This window comes from Talpa occidentalis, unplaced genomic scaffold (assembly GCF_014898055.3).
Source record: "Talpa occidentalis isolate TD23 unplaced genomic scaffold, MPIMG_talOcc4v2.1 talOcc4.11, whole genome shotgun sequence".
Taxonomy (NCBI): Eukaryota; Metazoa; Chordata; class Mammalia; order Eulipotyphla; family Talpidae; genus Talpa; species Talpa occidentalis.
In genome coordinates this window covers 70,048,601-70,062,364 of record NW_023601104.1, presented here as the reverse complement: position 1 = coordinate 70,062,364, position 13,764 = coordinate 70,048,601, and the positions used below count along the sequence as shown (strand labels likewise).

The 13,764-nt window shown below is 39.3% G+C and overlaps 1 protein-coding gene across 4 annotated transcripts in view; it reads right to left on the bottom strand.

Annotated features, from left to right (window-relative positions):
• Positions 1 to 13,764, bottom strand: part of SYT16 (synaptotagmin 16) — a 228,157-nt gene that overhangs the window by 38,315 nt on the left and 176,078 nt on the right. For all 4 annotated transcript variants that reach the window (XM_054690927.1, XM_037503474.2, XM_054690933.1 and 1 more), the window contains exon 3: positions 493 to 705. In XM_054690927.1, coding sequence (XP_054546902.1) covers positions 493 to 705 — 213 coding nt within the window. The remainder of the gene's footprint in view (positions 1 to 492; positions 706 to 13,764) is intronic.

The window sequence follows — 13,764 nt, the reverse complement described above, 5'->3', positions numbered from 1 at the left end:
ATAATATGTATTTTTTATCTGGAAGATTAAACAATGCCTGTGACTTAGTAATACAAAGCACTAAAAGAAAGGCTTCAAAAAGCTTCTGAAGTTATGTAGATATAGGAAAAATAGAGTCTATTATTCCAAATGGGAGAAAAGGTGCAAAATCTCTATGTTAGCAGAAAGGTATTTTAAATTTTTGTCCTTATCAGGAGGATATAAGATTTTATAGAGCTTGATAAATACCATTCTAATCATTAGTGTTCAAAATATTAGAAGGGGTGCCATAAATCTGGGGTGCAGACTTCTGTACTTCTGATCCACTTCCTCTCCCTGTCCTCTGCTCGACAGGCCCCCCTAAGGCGGGAAGCAGCCCTTGTGCCTGCGCCAGACTGAGTCCTGCTCCATTTTCTTTTCCTGTCCGGACTTGCAGATACAAGCACAGTGACTCAAAAACACTTTTTACATTGGTCATCCCCAGTATAGACAAAGGCTTTGACCAAAGAATACCTTCACAGGCAGACACTTCAGTGCTATCTTCTTCATGGGTTGATAGTAAGCGGCTGAATTTTGGTTTCTGCTCCAATCCTGTCTGCTTTCCTTTCTCAGAAGCTCCTGATCGGAAACTCTGGGACCGGGACACCGAAATTTCAAATTGTTTGATCACCTCCTCGTCACTGTCGGAAGATGTGGACAGTTCTTCATCCTCTCCAAAGCTGTTAACTGGGAGCAAACAACAAGAGTCATGAGACTGGCTCCTGGGGCTTACAAGAATACAGAGACAATTTGGAGAAATAGAAGAGAGGAAATGAACCATTAGTCTGGATCAACGCTGACACAAACTGGATGGGAAGAAATAAAGGCCTCTTTGAAATACAAAATTTGGTTCCAAGGAATAAAACAAGAAAAGGTTTATGAGGGTAATTCAAAATATGTGAGTGGCACCCAGGAGGAGCCATTGAAACACCCATAGTCAAGCTAATGAGTAAAAGAGTACACTCCTGGAGCTCCACAGCCCCGCTGGCTTGTCATGCTGCGTCCCTGAATTCTAACAGGGAAGGGAACAGTGATCTACACAGTCGCCTTACATGCAGCTCCAGTCAGTGATGATGGAAATGTGGTCCTTGCCTCATCTTATTTATTAAAACACACAGGGCCAAGCCCCACTTCAAAGAAGAAATAAATATTTGAAACAGATTTTCCAAAAGTTTCCTGATTTTAAAAAAGACCTTCATACTGTGTGCATATTTTAAAAAAAACAAAACAAACTAGTTTATACTAAGAATGCTCACATGTCTTCCTCAGTACCAACAACCCAGCCCAAAACCCTATGAATTATTCACTCTGCTTTTCCCATTCCCCAGCACACTGCTCCTCAGTTTCTTCATCCTGCTGAGATGGCTCCTTCCTTTGAGGTCTCTGCCTGTGCTGTCCCTTTGCCCTGGAAGTGCCCCTGTCCCAGGGGGTTATACATGGCTGATTCCTCTCACCACTCATGTCTCCGCTTAAATACTGCTTCTTCCTCAATGCTTCTCTCACTTCCTACCTTAAAAAGTTCTCTTCATAGGAGTTTCCATCTTTCTCTCCTCTCCTCTATAGCTTCTATGAAAATAAAGAGAGCACCTGTTTTGTTAACTGACATCTACCCATTGTGTAGATGGGTATAACATTGTATAACAAAACACATATAGCCACATAGCAAGTGCTTCAGAAATATTTGCTAAAAATCGAATACATTGAGGAATTCCTAGTGTTTTCTTCTGAGCACCCTCATGTACATACACTCACACATAGTTCCTTGTGCCTGGGACATTCTTCTCCAGGCCCCATCTAGACTAGTCATGAATCTAGCTCATCTAGGTCTCAGCATAGACACCACTTCATCCAGGAAGCCCTTCCCTGACTCCTTAAATGAGGTTCAGGACTCCTTCCAGGTGCTGTGGACCAGCTCTCTATCCTGCCCTGCCAGTGCTCCTGAGTATTGTGACAGAATCATATATTTAATTTCCAGTCAGGCTGAGTGTGGTAGCTGGTACAAGGGTAAGCACACAGAGCCTTGGTCTTTGAGACCTATGTTCTACCTAACCTGACAATCATGCATCACTTAGTGACTTTTTGGTCAACAAAGGCCCACATGGATGATGGTGGTCCTGATAGGCCACAGCAGATAACCTAGGTGTGTGGTAGGCTATCCCATCTAAGTTTATTAACTATCCTCTGACATTCCCATGATGATAAAGTTACCTAAAAAATGTTAGGCAATGCCTGCTTGTATACACCACAACGGTAAAGGGCACAGCAGATTCCTGCCTTCATGTCCTCCAAGCTCCAATGCTGTGCCAGGCACATGACAGACTACTCAGTAAATATTTGCTGAAAGTGAACTGGAAATGATACTTGGGTAATTATTTTTTAAAGATTTCTTCTTTCCATCCAAGAGTCACAGAGTGATTCCAGAGAAGAATATGGTTGCTAAATCACAGATGGGTCCTGAAGATCACTTCTAAACCAGAAGCAAAGAATAATCAGAAAACAATATTTCAAGTGAGAGAAAATACTTTAAACACCAGTTGGGAAAAACATTTATTCTCTGGCTTCAGAGGCAGTATGCCATTTCTGAGATTCTTTAGAAGACTAGCAATAATAACAACACTTGTTGAATGTTATGTGTGTTGCACATATTATCTCATTAATTCACGTGAAACCCCATTTTTGTTCCCATTTTCAAAGTAAGAAGATCAAGGAAGAGAAATGTCTATAACTGATTAAAGATTATTTGGTCAATAAGGAGGAGAACCAAGATTTAAATCAAGACAGCCTGTCTCCAGAGGCTCAGGTGGTAGAAAGAACTCTCATTCTATATATTCATGTCAATTAGCTGAGTTCATGTGGCCGGACCTAACCCCTCTGGCCCAGTTTCACCATTTGTGGATCAGTTCAAACACCTGGATCACTTTCCAGGTCTTTTCCAAATCTCAGTTCTCAACTCTACACTTTCTGTCTGACAGGCATCAACATTTTTTACGTGTGCATTTTCTATGTGTGTCCCGCTTTGTGCAGTGGCTGATCAAGAATCAGAGATCACAGTTCCCAGCTCATTCAATTCTGCTGGTTGTGTCCAGCACCACAGTAGGAGCTGAAAATTCAAAAGACACTAGATATTCCACCTACACTGAGACTAAATTTTCCACAACTACTCCCAGGCCATCCCAACAGAAAATCATCACAGTGGTTTTTATCATATTGTCTTGACATGCTGGGCTGAGCACACAGGCGTGGGGTGGCCATCACCTGTGGGAGACCCAAGAAGAGCAGCTTCACAGACCTTCCATTTGGAGAACTGGGTCATTTAGAGTTAAGTACCTGGTAGGTTGTCAGGAAGAAATATGCACAGGACGGCAGAGGGTTGCATTTGACATCCATGGGAGAGCTTTCCAACTCTGAGATCCCATCCTATTTGTATTATTAGGCCAGTTTCACACATTTCAGTAGTCATATGTCATCAATTTCCAATTGAGTCAGTCCATAGATGCTTTTTGATCCATAAAATCGGTAATTATAATTCATTATTTTTAGTTTGTGGTACTTGACTTTTTCCCCCAGTGAGTTAATGATCATCCACAGAACAAATATTCCCCTCACTACATAGACTAAGTAATAAAAGTAATAACATTTCTTGTTTAGTAACCATATACTACTGTCATATGTCACTTAATGGTATGCAGATATATTCTGAGAAATGCATCATTAGGTGATTGTGTCATTGAGCAAATGTCATAGACTGTGCTTCCACAAACCTGGATGAAAGCCCACTGCCCACCTAGGCAATATAGACACTGCACACCATCCAATATGCAGCCCGCCAAGAGAAACTTCACTATGAGGCGCATGACTGTCCATGCCATGAGCCATCTTGGAACTTTGCATGTTAGTCATCATTTTCATTTAATCATCACAGCCATACCATGAAGTAGATTATTATTACTACTATTCCCATTGCAGATATTGGAGAAAGAAGCATGGAGAGATTAAATAACTTGCCCTAGGCAACAAAGTTGGCAAAGTTGACAAAGTGAATGTAGAACTTATATCCTTAGCCACAGGGCATATTATCAGACATCATTGCATCAGGACACTGGAGCCACATTCAGTTTACTTTCCATTGTGGTGAGAGACAGCTCTGCCCCTTCCACCAAGAAACCGACCAGGAGAGTGCTACCTTTGTGAGAAGAGCAGAGCAGTGGGAAGAGCAGTCAGTACTCGGGTGTGAACGCATACAGGAGAGACTGCTTGCTGTAGAACTGGACTACTGCACCTCATGGGATTAGAGCTACAACAACTGCCACACTATTCTCACTTCCCTCCCCAAGAGGCTCAGGGAATTCTAGCTAAGAAGGAAAGCTGCCATCCCTCCAAAAGACCACTGGGCAGCAATAGAAGTCAGTGCTGGTGCTATCGTTAGGGAGAAATGATGTCCTGAGCTAATTCCATGCAGGCTTTGTGGACTCCACCCCCACTCCAGACCAAAGCCATCAAGACATTGGGAAAGACAAATCCCGTCACCACCAAAGGGAAGGTGGCAGGGACTTGAGGGTGGAGTTAAGCAGCCAGGTTGGGTATAAAAACCAGACACGTGGGCCTTGGAGGGCTCGCTGTCGCTCCCCTCCTGGCTTCACGGCTCCTGGCTCGCGGCCAGCTCTCAGAGTGCCATTTGGGATTCCAGATCTGTGGATCGGGTAGGACTCATTTAAAACTTTGTCTCCCACTTTTCTCCCTGAGCTGTACATTTCCTCATTTGCCCTTCCCTTGTAAATAAACCTTTTATTAACCTTTCGTGTGTGCCTGCAGTAGAGCATTGATAAGTCCTTTTAAGCATGTGGATGAGGACCCACTGTCAGGCACCCCGTTTTGTATCGGGGCTGCCCTATAGCACTATTACAATAATAAAGGTAATCTGTAGGTAGCATTTATCATGTGCTAGACACTATCCTAGATCTTTGCATATATTAACTTATTTATTCCTCACAAGAATCAATGAAATAGGAAATTTATTATCCCCACTTTATGGGTGAGGAAACAGAGGGAGAGTGAAGTTTGTACTTTGCTACAGGCTAACAGTTAATAAATTGCGGAAGCAAAATTTCAAACCCAGGCTGCCTTGTTCAAAAGTCAATGTTGTTAATGACTAATGCTCCCTCTACCATCTGCTGTCTCCAGGGAAAAAATTTCTTAAACCGGGTCAAAATCAACTGTGTTTAATCATGAAGAAGAAAAAAATCATGTAGTTAGACTGCAAAGGATTTTCATGAATACCTATTCTGGCATCTTCACACAGAGACACCAAAGCCAAAGAGGCATTATATTTGCCCACGTTTATACCAAGTCACAACCAAATGCAGATCTCCAGTGTTCCAAGTCTATGGTTTGGCAACCTCATTTTCCCAGCTCACTCCCCAATTTATTTTTTCAAATTTAAATTTTGATTCTTATATTTTTGAAAGATTCCAGCCACAAGTTTTGTAATGAACCTATTGTTATCAGTTAAAGACCTAATCTGGACTTCAACTGAAATCTTTGAAAGTCACAAAGGCTCATCTAAGTCGTGGCACTTGTTTCAAGATAAGGTAGCATTTTCTGAAGCAACACACAAATACCAACCTCAAACCCTTTTCAAACTAAGTACCTTGGAAATAGTACAGTGGACATTTTTATTAAAACCTTTACCCTTTATCCAATTTACTTGCTAAAAGAACAAGGGACAAAGTTGCACAATTACTATGGCAGTAGACGCACCTTGAAGTTGAGATTGTTCATTTCACTCAATCACAGAATACATACAGATCTTGGATATCACTGAAATCTCCACCACCAGAACAGAAGCAGACTTTTCTGTGGTCTCTCTGATGTCTGGCCACTTGGGCTTGAGCCTTTGTACACCTCCTCCCAAGGTGCTACTGTGGACTTCTTGCACTGGCAGAAGTTCATGACTTTGACAGGTAGAAAGAACTACTTCTTAATATGACAATATCAGGACCCTTTTCAAAGGAGTCAGAATGTCCCCTCTCCCTAACTTTCAATGATGTTTCTCCTAGTTTAAGTAAGGAGAGGTAGAGGAAATGTCTTTCACGTTTAGGAGACAGAAGCTGTCTGTCAGGTGCAACATGAGTTAACGATGTCAAGAGTAAGAGGACAGAATCTGGCATCAAGCTGCCTGACATTGAATCTGGGATCTTCCATTTGCTAGTTTGTGACCTATGCAATTTAATCTTTCCAAATTTCAGTGTCCTTATCTTGACATTCCTTCCTCACTTCTTAAAGTTTTTGAGAGGACTAAATTATATAAACTATGTAAAGGTATGTAGCGCATGCCCGGCATATGATAAGCTCAGACGTGTTAACTATTATTATTACCTCCCAACACAACCATGCCCTGTGTGAAAACCCTTCTATGAAGCCTGAGAATGCACGCGAAGGAAAGAATTGCCTGTTCTTGCAGAGTCTAACTTGAAAACTCACCATCAGGATGGTTGTAAGGGATGAAACAAGGGCTGGGACAGGAGAAGATTAAGCTGACACTGTGGGCTGTATCGCCCTCCTTATCTCACAATCCTTTTTCCCAAGTCTGGAGGTGGAGCACACTGTAAGAGCTGGCAAATCTGTCTGGATGTGGGCAGTGCCCAACACCTGCTCATTTAGTTGTTTCTTGTAAGGCAACAGAACTACCAACTGGTGATGCACAGAGGATTTCTTAAGGCTGTCTGCTGCTATTTTACAGATGGAGAAAGAATTTATAAATGATCAGTGCAGTTCCAAGCTTATTAATTCCTTCCCACCCACACAGGAGCAATTAGGTAGAGGGAAGGACTGTTCACATCTTATAGATGGGAAGCGGAGACAGGTGGGGGTGGGTTGTACTCAGTGATGCCGTACCTGGGTGCTACTTTTGGCTACCATTGCAGGATATCCCTGATATACCAAATTTCTCAGATATCCACAGAAAATGACTGTCCATGGTACTTAGATAAAGATAGAAATAAGAAAAAGAAGTTGGTTAAAATAAAAAGCAACAGTTTCTCACTTCAGATTTCAGGGAAATGGTCACATTTCTAGAAGCACAATCCAGCCATTCTTGGATGCAGACACAACAGGAAAAGATTTTTTTTTGGCAGCTCTCGTCCCAAGACTGCCCACCTGTGATAATGCAGGTGTTTCTTTTCACAAACCTGTCCCTTTCAGGGCAGCTCTTTCTGCCTATGCAGAAGCATCCTTTCCTCCTCTTTCCCTTTTTTTAAATCTAGCAAACCTTCTCTTTTAGATATATAAAAAAAATTTTAATTGCCCCATTTTGATTGTTTGTATGACGCCCTATGGAGGTCTAGATTTCCCAAAAGAACATCAATATCACTGCAGAAGCAATGGTGGGGGTTATACTAGCAGACTGGGCTCTCCATTCTTCATGATCACAGGGCTAGTTTGCTTTAATATGATTTATATTTTTATAACACTCTGTTGGGTGGAGGAATAAGAGTCCTGATACATTTAAAAAGTTTGAAAAAGAAAGATATAACCCAATTCAGAATAAAACCCAAGGTTGAGACTACATATGGGACTTACCTAACCTCAAATAGCTAGTGGTAGAGGAAGGATTAGCATCCTGTTCTCCTGTGCACAACTACTGTGTCACACTACACCTTGCCAGGATGTTTTGACACTCCATTTCATATGTGAACAAAGAGATGGCACTTTAATAGCTAAATTCAAGTGAGTCAAATAGGAATCTTTTATGAAATTCAGTAACACACAAATCATTATACGAGGGCAAAGTAAGTTACAATATAGGGGACTCTGGTTCTGATAGCAGCAGCATAAGAGATTTGAAATAACAAACTAATAAGTATTATAAATTCATGGGAAAATTAAACTACTTGAAGGCATACAGAGTGAGCAAGAGCAGGAGGAAACTGGAGGGATGCAATTTTGAAAGAAGGAAATTTCGCTAGCTACATGGTTATACTGCTTTTCTGCTACAACTGCTCCGGAGTCAGTGAGGCAGGGGCAGCAAGTTCTCAGGAGTCCGAAGCCTTACTGACTTGAAAGGTCAGAGGACAGAATTCAGGGCAGCCAGAGCAACTGGACATAGAACATGAAAACTAACACGTTGTTACAGAAAACATGTCAACAGCTACCTGGATTGAGAGAGATGGAGTCCAAAAGGGACACAAGAAGAATTCTGGAGTGATTTGGATTTTCTTTTCTTGGTGATGATGATCATTTTACATAATATGCCAACTTCATCAAATTGTATACTTTGTCTACATGAAACTTTTTGTATTTCTATTGCACCTCCATTAAGTTTTCTTTTTAAAAGTGAGTTGAAATAAAGTATATCCCATTGCAGTCTTACCTCTCCCCTGCTACAAATTTCTGAGGACTTCCCCTTATTATCTCAAACAGTCCAGCCTTTCTGCACAGTTGAGAAGATTCAAAGCCAGTGAGGCTAGAACTTGTTGTCCTGCTCCGATCCTAAGCAAGAAGTCTGAGCACCAGAGTAGCTACCAAATGGAGCATCTCTTTACTCTCCACTGTATCTACCTACTAAATTCTCCTGGCTTTCTGATATATATTCTGAATTCTTTAGTAGGCCTTTAAATACAGCCAACAAGTTAGTTATTGACATATCTACATCACTAGTTAAAGACCCTATTCCAAACTGACATCAGTTAATTGAAGTCAAATCTAACTAACCTTGAAGAAAGATAACGCTGCTACGACCTGGACTCCCCTGCTGCCGTTGTTGGCCCAATGTATTTATTGCCATGAGCAAAAGCATTTGCCTAGATCAGTTCCAGACTTTCCTGATATCTCTTGACAGGAATATGTATTGCTAGTTATTCACTAAAGGGATCAGCCCTACATCCAGGGTTATCTTAGCCTCTCTGACACTTATTTTTCTTCCCTGCCAGGCCAAACTCATCCAAGATAAGAGCAGCAGCATCCTGAAATCATTTGAGGTTTAGGGTGACTAGTTCTGGCTGGGAGGATTGTCAAACAAGCCGGCAATATAAGCAATATTCTAACAGACCTGGGTCCTCACTTCTCACTATCTTCACTCTCTCAAGTACAAATGTTTTCTGAACATTTGGCTTTCACAATGTCAACAGCTCTAAGCTATTTTCTCAATGCAAGAAGGCTCACCTGAACAACAGCAAGTACTAACCTACCAACCTTCCGACTTTTTTAAGCTCTTTTCTCTAATATGTATGTCTCCTACACAGGAATTTCTTGATGGAAACCTAATATTGTGTTGTTTTCCTACTATGCTGGCATTACATACAAGTGATGGCCATGTCTATAAATTACTTTGTTGAGAACTGAGGCGACCTGATAATTAAATTTCTGCATGTGCAGAGAAAACAAAATAATAGTTGTTCTTCTTGCTTTATTCTTCCCCTTCCCCCAACAGTTCTCTATCACCCCAATGAATCCTTAAAAGAAATGTGAACCAATATTTCAATTTATAAATGTTCTGATTAGAAAGACAAAAAAAAACCCATTGTCATGGATACTAAAATGAAGGGTCTGCAATACATAAACAAGGCTGAGAGAGCTAATGAACAGATCTCATAATTTGCAAATGATGTGAGTTTTTGAATTTCTGTCTTTTCATTCACTCATCTACCTACCCAGTGCTGCAAATCATCCTCCAGGTAGTTTCCAAAGTTACTGTTTAATCTTGCAATAGAGTCCAGTAAAGTTACACAGATAATTTCTTTATAAGGCAATTTCAAAGCCTCTTCAGCACCAAATCTATAGTAAATATACCCAAATTTATCATGACAAATGAAAGGAGGGCTAAAAACACTCACTTAGCTAAGTAAAAGCTTTTTTAGAAGAAAAATGAAAGCTATATTCTAAAAACTCACCTCATTTATACATCAGATCCATTCAGTGGGGTATGCATATATTAAAATAGCATTCCCCAATGATGTGATAAAATCAGATAATGAATAACTTTTCTCTGTTTGCAGAAAAATTAATGGAAAAAAATCCTAAGTATTCCATTTTTCCCATAAAGTTTCAGTGCCTTGGGTGCTGTTATTACACATGCTGACAAGCATAAGCAGGTAATAAAACAAATGAATATTAACAAAGAAATGTGAAAATAACTAATTATACTTATTCCCTCAGCTTGTTTTGTCAGGGGTATACACACTCGTGACTGTGACTATTATATGGCTTACATAATCATATTTTCCGCTGGTGAGATGCTTCCTGATGAAAACAAATACATTAAAATTTCATGGAGTGCCACAAAAAGCACCTTGACTTCCAGTTATTGAACCACCTGAACATCTTGGCGCCATTGGATTAGAAATGTGTTCCTATATAATGTATAGGTATAATAATGTCCCTTGTTCCATCCATATTCTAACTGTCATGCAGAGTTTCCTTCTATTACTTTTCTTACCTACATTTTCTAAATGGGTTTCTGTAACAGTGACCCCCCTAACATCAAAGAATTTGCAGTCTTAATTCATTATATCCTTAATGTCCAAAATACTATTTGGAAGGAAGCAAATGCTTCAATAATGAGTGAAAAAAATGAATTTAAAATTAGTAGTGTACTAGTCAGTGTTCTCCAGAAAAGCAGGACAATAGAAGATGGTGTGCGTGTGCACACACAGAGAGAGAAATAGAATTGTCGCACATGACTATAGAGGCTATAATGTAAGCTAGAGAGCCAGGATAGTCAGTGTGTAGTTTCAGCCCAACTGAAAGCCTATGAAGCAGGAACATTAGGTTCTAGACTGAGTGCAGAAGACCGGTGTTCTAGTCCAAGCAGTCACACAGGCAAAGTTCCCTCTTTTTCAGCTGCTTGGTTGTATTCAGCTCTCTAGTTAATTAGGTAAGGCACACCCACATTAGGGAGGGCAATCTGCTTTAGTCAGTCACTAATTCAAATATTAATCTCATCCAGAAACACATGCTGAAGACACACCCAGAAAATTTGACAACAATCTTGGACAAATTGAATCATAAAATTAGCTATCACAAATACCATGCAAGACAAATGCAAAACAGAAAGAACACCAATAAGAAGCAGCTCAAACACAAGTTTTAATCCCAGTTCTAACATAAATTTGGGTGGTTTACTTCAATTAACTCACTTTTAAAAATTAAACCAGCTCTTGGTTTTGGCTGTATAGAAGTCTGAGATCATATACGAGCCCTCTTGCTACAAACTCATAGAAATACTGATACCATTAGAAGAACAACTGATGCTAGTCCAGAGGGACAATCGACTTGTGTATAGTCCTCATAGGCTGATACATAGGATATCAGTGCTTTAAAGTTCATACAAGGCTGGATTCAGGACCACAGCATAAGATTACAAATCCTTAAAAAAGGTTGTCCTTTCTTTGAAAAAGGGACTAGTAAAATTCCATCTAATAGTTTGGACCTAGAAAAGTAGCAAACAAGCTTACTATTTGTTGGGGTTGTGAGTGTGAAAAATTGTATCCTATGAGAAATAAAAAACATCAAGCTTTTTCCTCTCACAGAAATACAGCATAGTGCAGACATCTGAGGATGAGAAATTAATGAGAAATGGCTACACATTTATGAAATCCATGAGACCCAATAGAAGCAAGTGCAAAATTGCTCTAAGGAATACTTCCATAAACCAACGTAATTACACTCCTCACCAAGCACAGAAACACCCCTTCTGAAGATGAGCTCACTCCACAAACACACAGAAGATAATACACAGTGAGATTAAACCAGTATGAGGTGGGATAGAAAACAATCTAAAAACACACAGTAATTTCAAGCACATGTGGACAACTTAGAAAAATTAGTCATGTTATCAGGCCACAGAGGAGGCTTCAAAAATACAATTAAACCTCACTCCAATTTCAATACAGTTAGAAAGAGGAAAAAAAGACCCTTTAAAATTATAAAAATGCTTCTGGTAACCATATTTTTAAATAATTGATGGGTCAAAGAAGAACCCCTAATTGGAATGATGAAATATTTATAACTGAAAATAATGAACACATTATATATTACACACTTGTGGAATACATTAAAAATGGTGCTTAAAGGAAATTTATGGATTAATTTATGTATGTTTTTAAAAGACTAAAAAAATAGTATGATAAATCACCAGTTTTTAAGATGTTAACAATCAACAGTTTAAACCCAAACAAAATATTAGGGAAAAAAAGAGTGTTTAACAAATAAAGTACAGAAGATAAGAACTGTGTCTTTTAAAGATAAATCACTAACAAGATTGAGAGTCAGACAACAGCAACCCAAAACAAACCCTGGAAATCTGATTGCAAACCTGAGGCTATGAGAGTGGGTGGGGAAGACAGTGAAGAAAAGGAGGAAGGGCAGCACGGCTATGGTGGAGGTATATGGTGCCTTGGCGGTGCATGTGGGGTGTGAGCATACACTTGAGCAGGTGGGATCCAATATTTCTGAATCTTATATACAGCGTTATCCATCAATATTACTTTAATAAGAATAACTATTTAAAAGTTTAAAAAAGTTTGAGGCATAGAATATATTAACCATTATGGCCATTTAAGTCACAGAGGAAAATAACAAGTTAAAATAATTTTTTAAGAAAAAAGTGAAAACACATAGACCAATAACCATGAAAGAAATAAAATTTAGGAAAAAATTTCACAGAGACACTTCACATCCAGATGGTTTATATGACTTTTTCTAACCTTCAAATAATAGGTAACTTCTTTATACAAGCTGTTCTAGAAGGAAAATTTTCCTGCATCACTTTATGAAAATAGCATAAACTCTAGGAAGGTACTTCATACAGTAATTTTACAATCGTTGTTGCAACTATTCTAAACAGCAGCAAACCAAATTGATGATACGTTAAAACCAAATACATCAACAATAAGAATTTATAGCAGACACACAAAGAAATTTAAGTATCAGGAAAGTCTTTTAGAGATAATCTGTCATATTGACAGATTAAAGATGAAAAATATAATCATTTCAGTACATGTGTAAAATCATCAGAGAAATTTCAGCACCCACCTGTGATAAAAACTCTTAGCAAACTAGGAATTAAAGGAATAGTTTCTCAATCTGATAAAGAAAATCTACCACTCATCACAGTCAAACATAAACATCATTCCTTATAGTACAAGACAAGTATTGCTCTACTTTGCAATATTCATACTTCCTTGCAATTCCAAACTGGAAGTCTTGAAAGTGCTATATGACAAGAAAAAGAAATGAAGGGTGTGGATTTGAGAACAAGAAATGAAATTCCAAAAGATTGAACTTTCTACATTAAAAAAAAAATTAAAGAGAAGTCAACATCAAAATTTAAATTATTAAAAGTTCATTAAGGGGACCTCTGCCTCTGATCAAGATGGAGTAACAAGTACAAAATTCACCTGCATACATGAAGCAACTAAAAACCCAAACATAAAAAAAATACTTCTCAAGATATAAACATCATGCAGCAGAAGAACAGGGAATCCTGAGAGACACAAAATAAGCAAATCCTTCTGTTGTCCAAACTGACTGCTTGGAGAAAGTCAAAGTCACTGTGCAGGGAACTGGTGCAGCCAACTTGGTGGTCTCCCTTATTTGAGGCAATGGAAGTAGGAGGTGGTGAGGCCTGGGCTGTGAGAACTCACCAAAACAGTGTTGAAGAGAACTACAAGAAGAGAGGAGCTCCAAGACCTGCTGTATTTGACTCTTCAGCTGATTCTGCCAAGTGCATGCATGTGAAGAACTAGATGA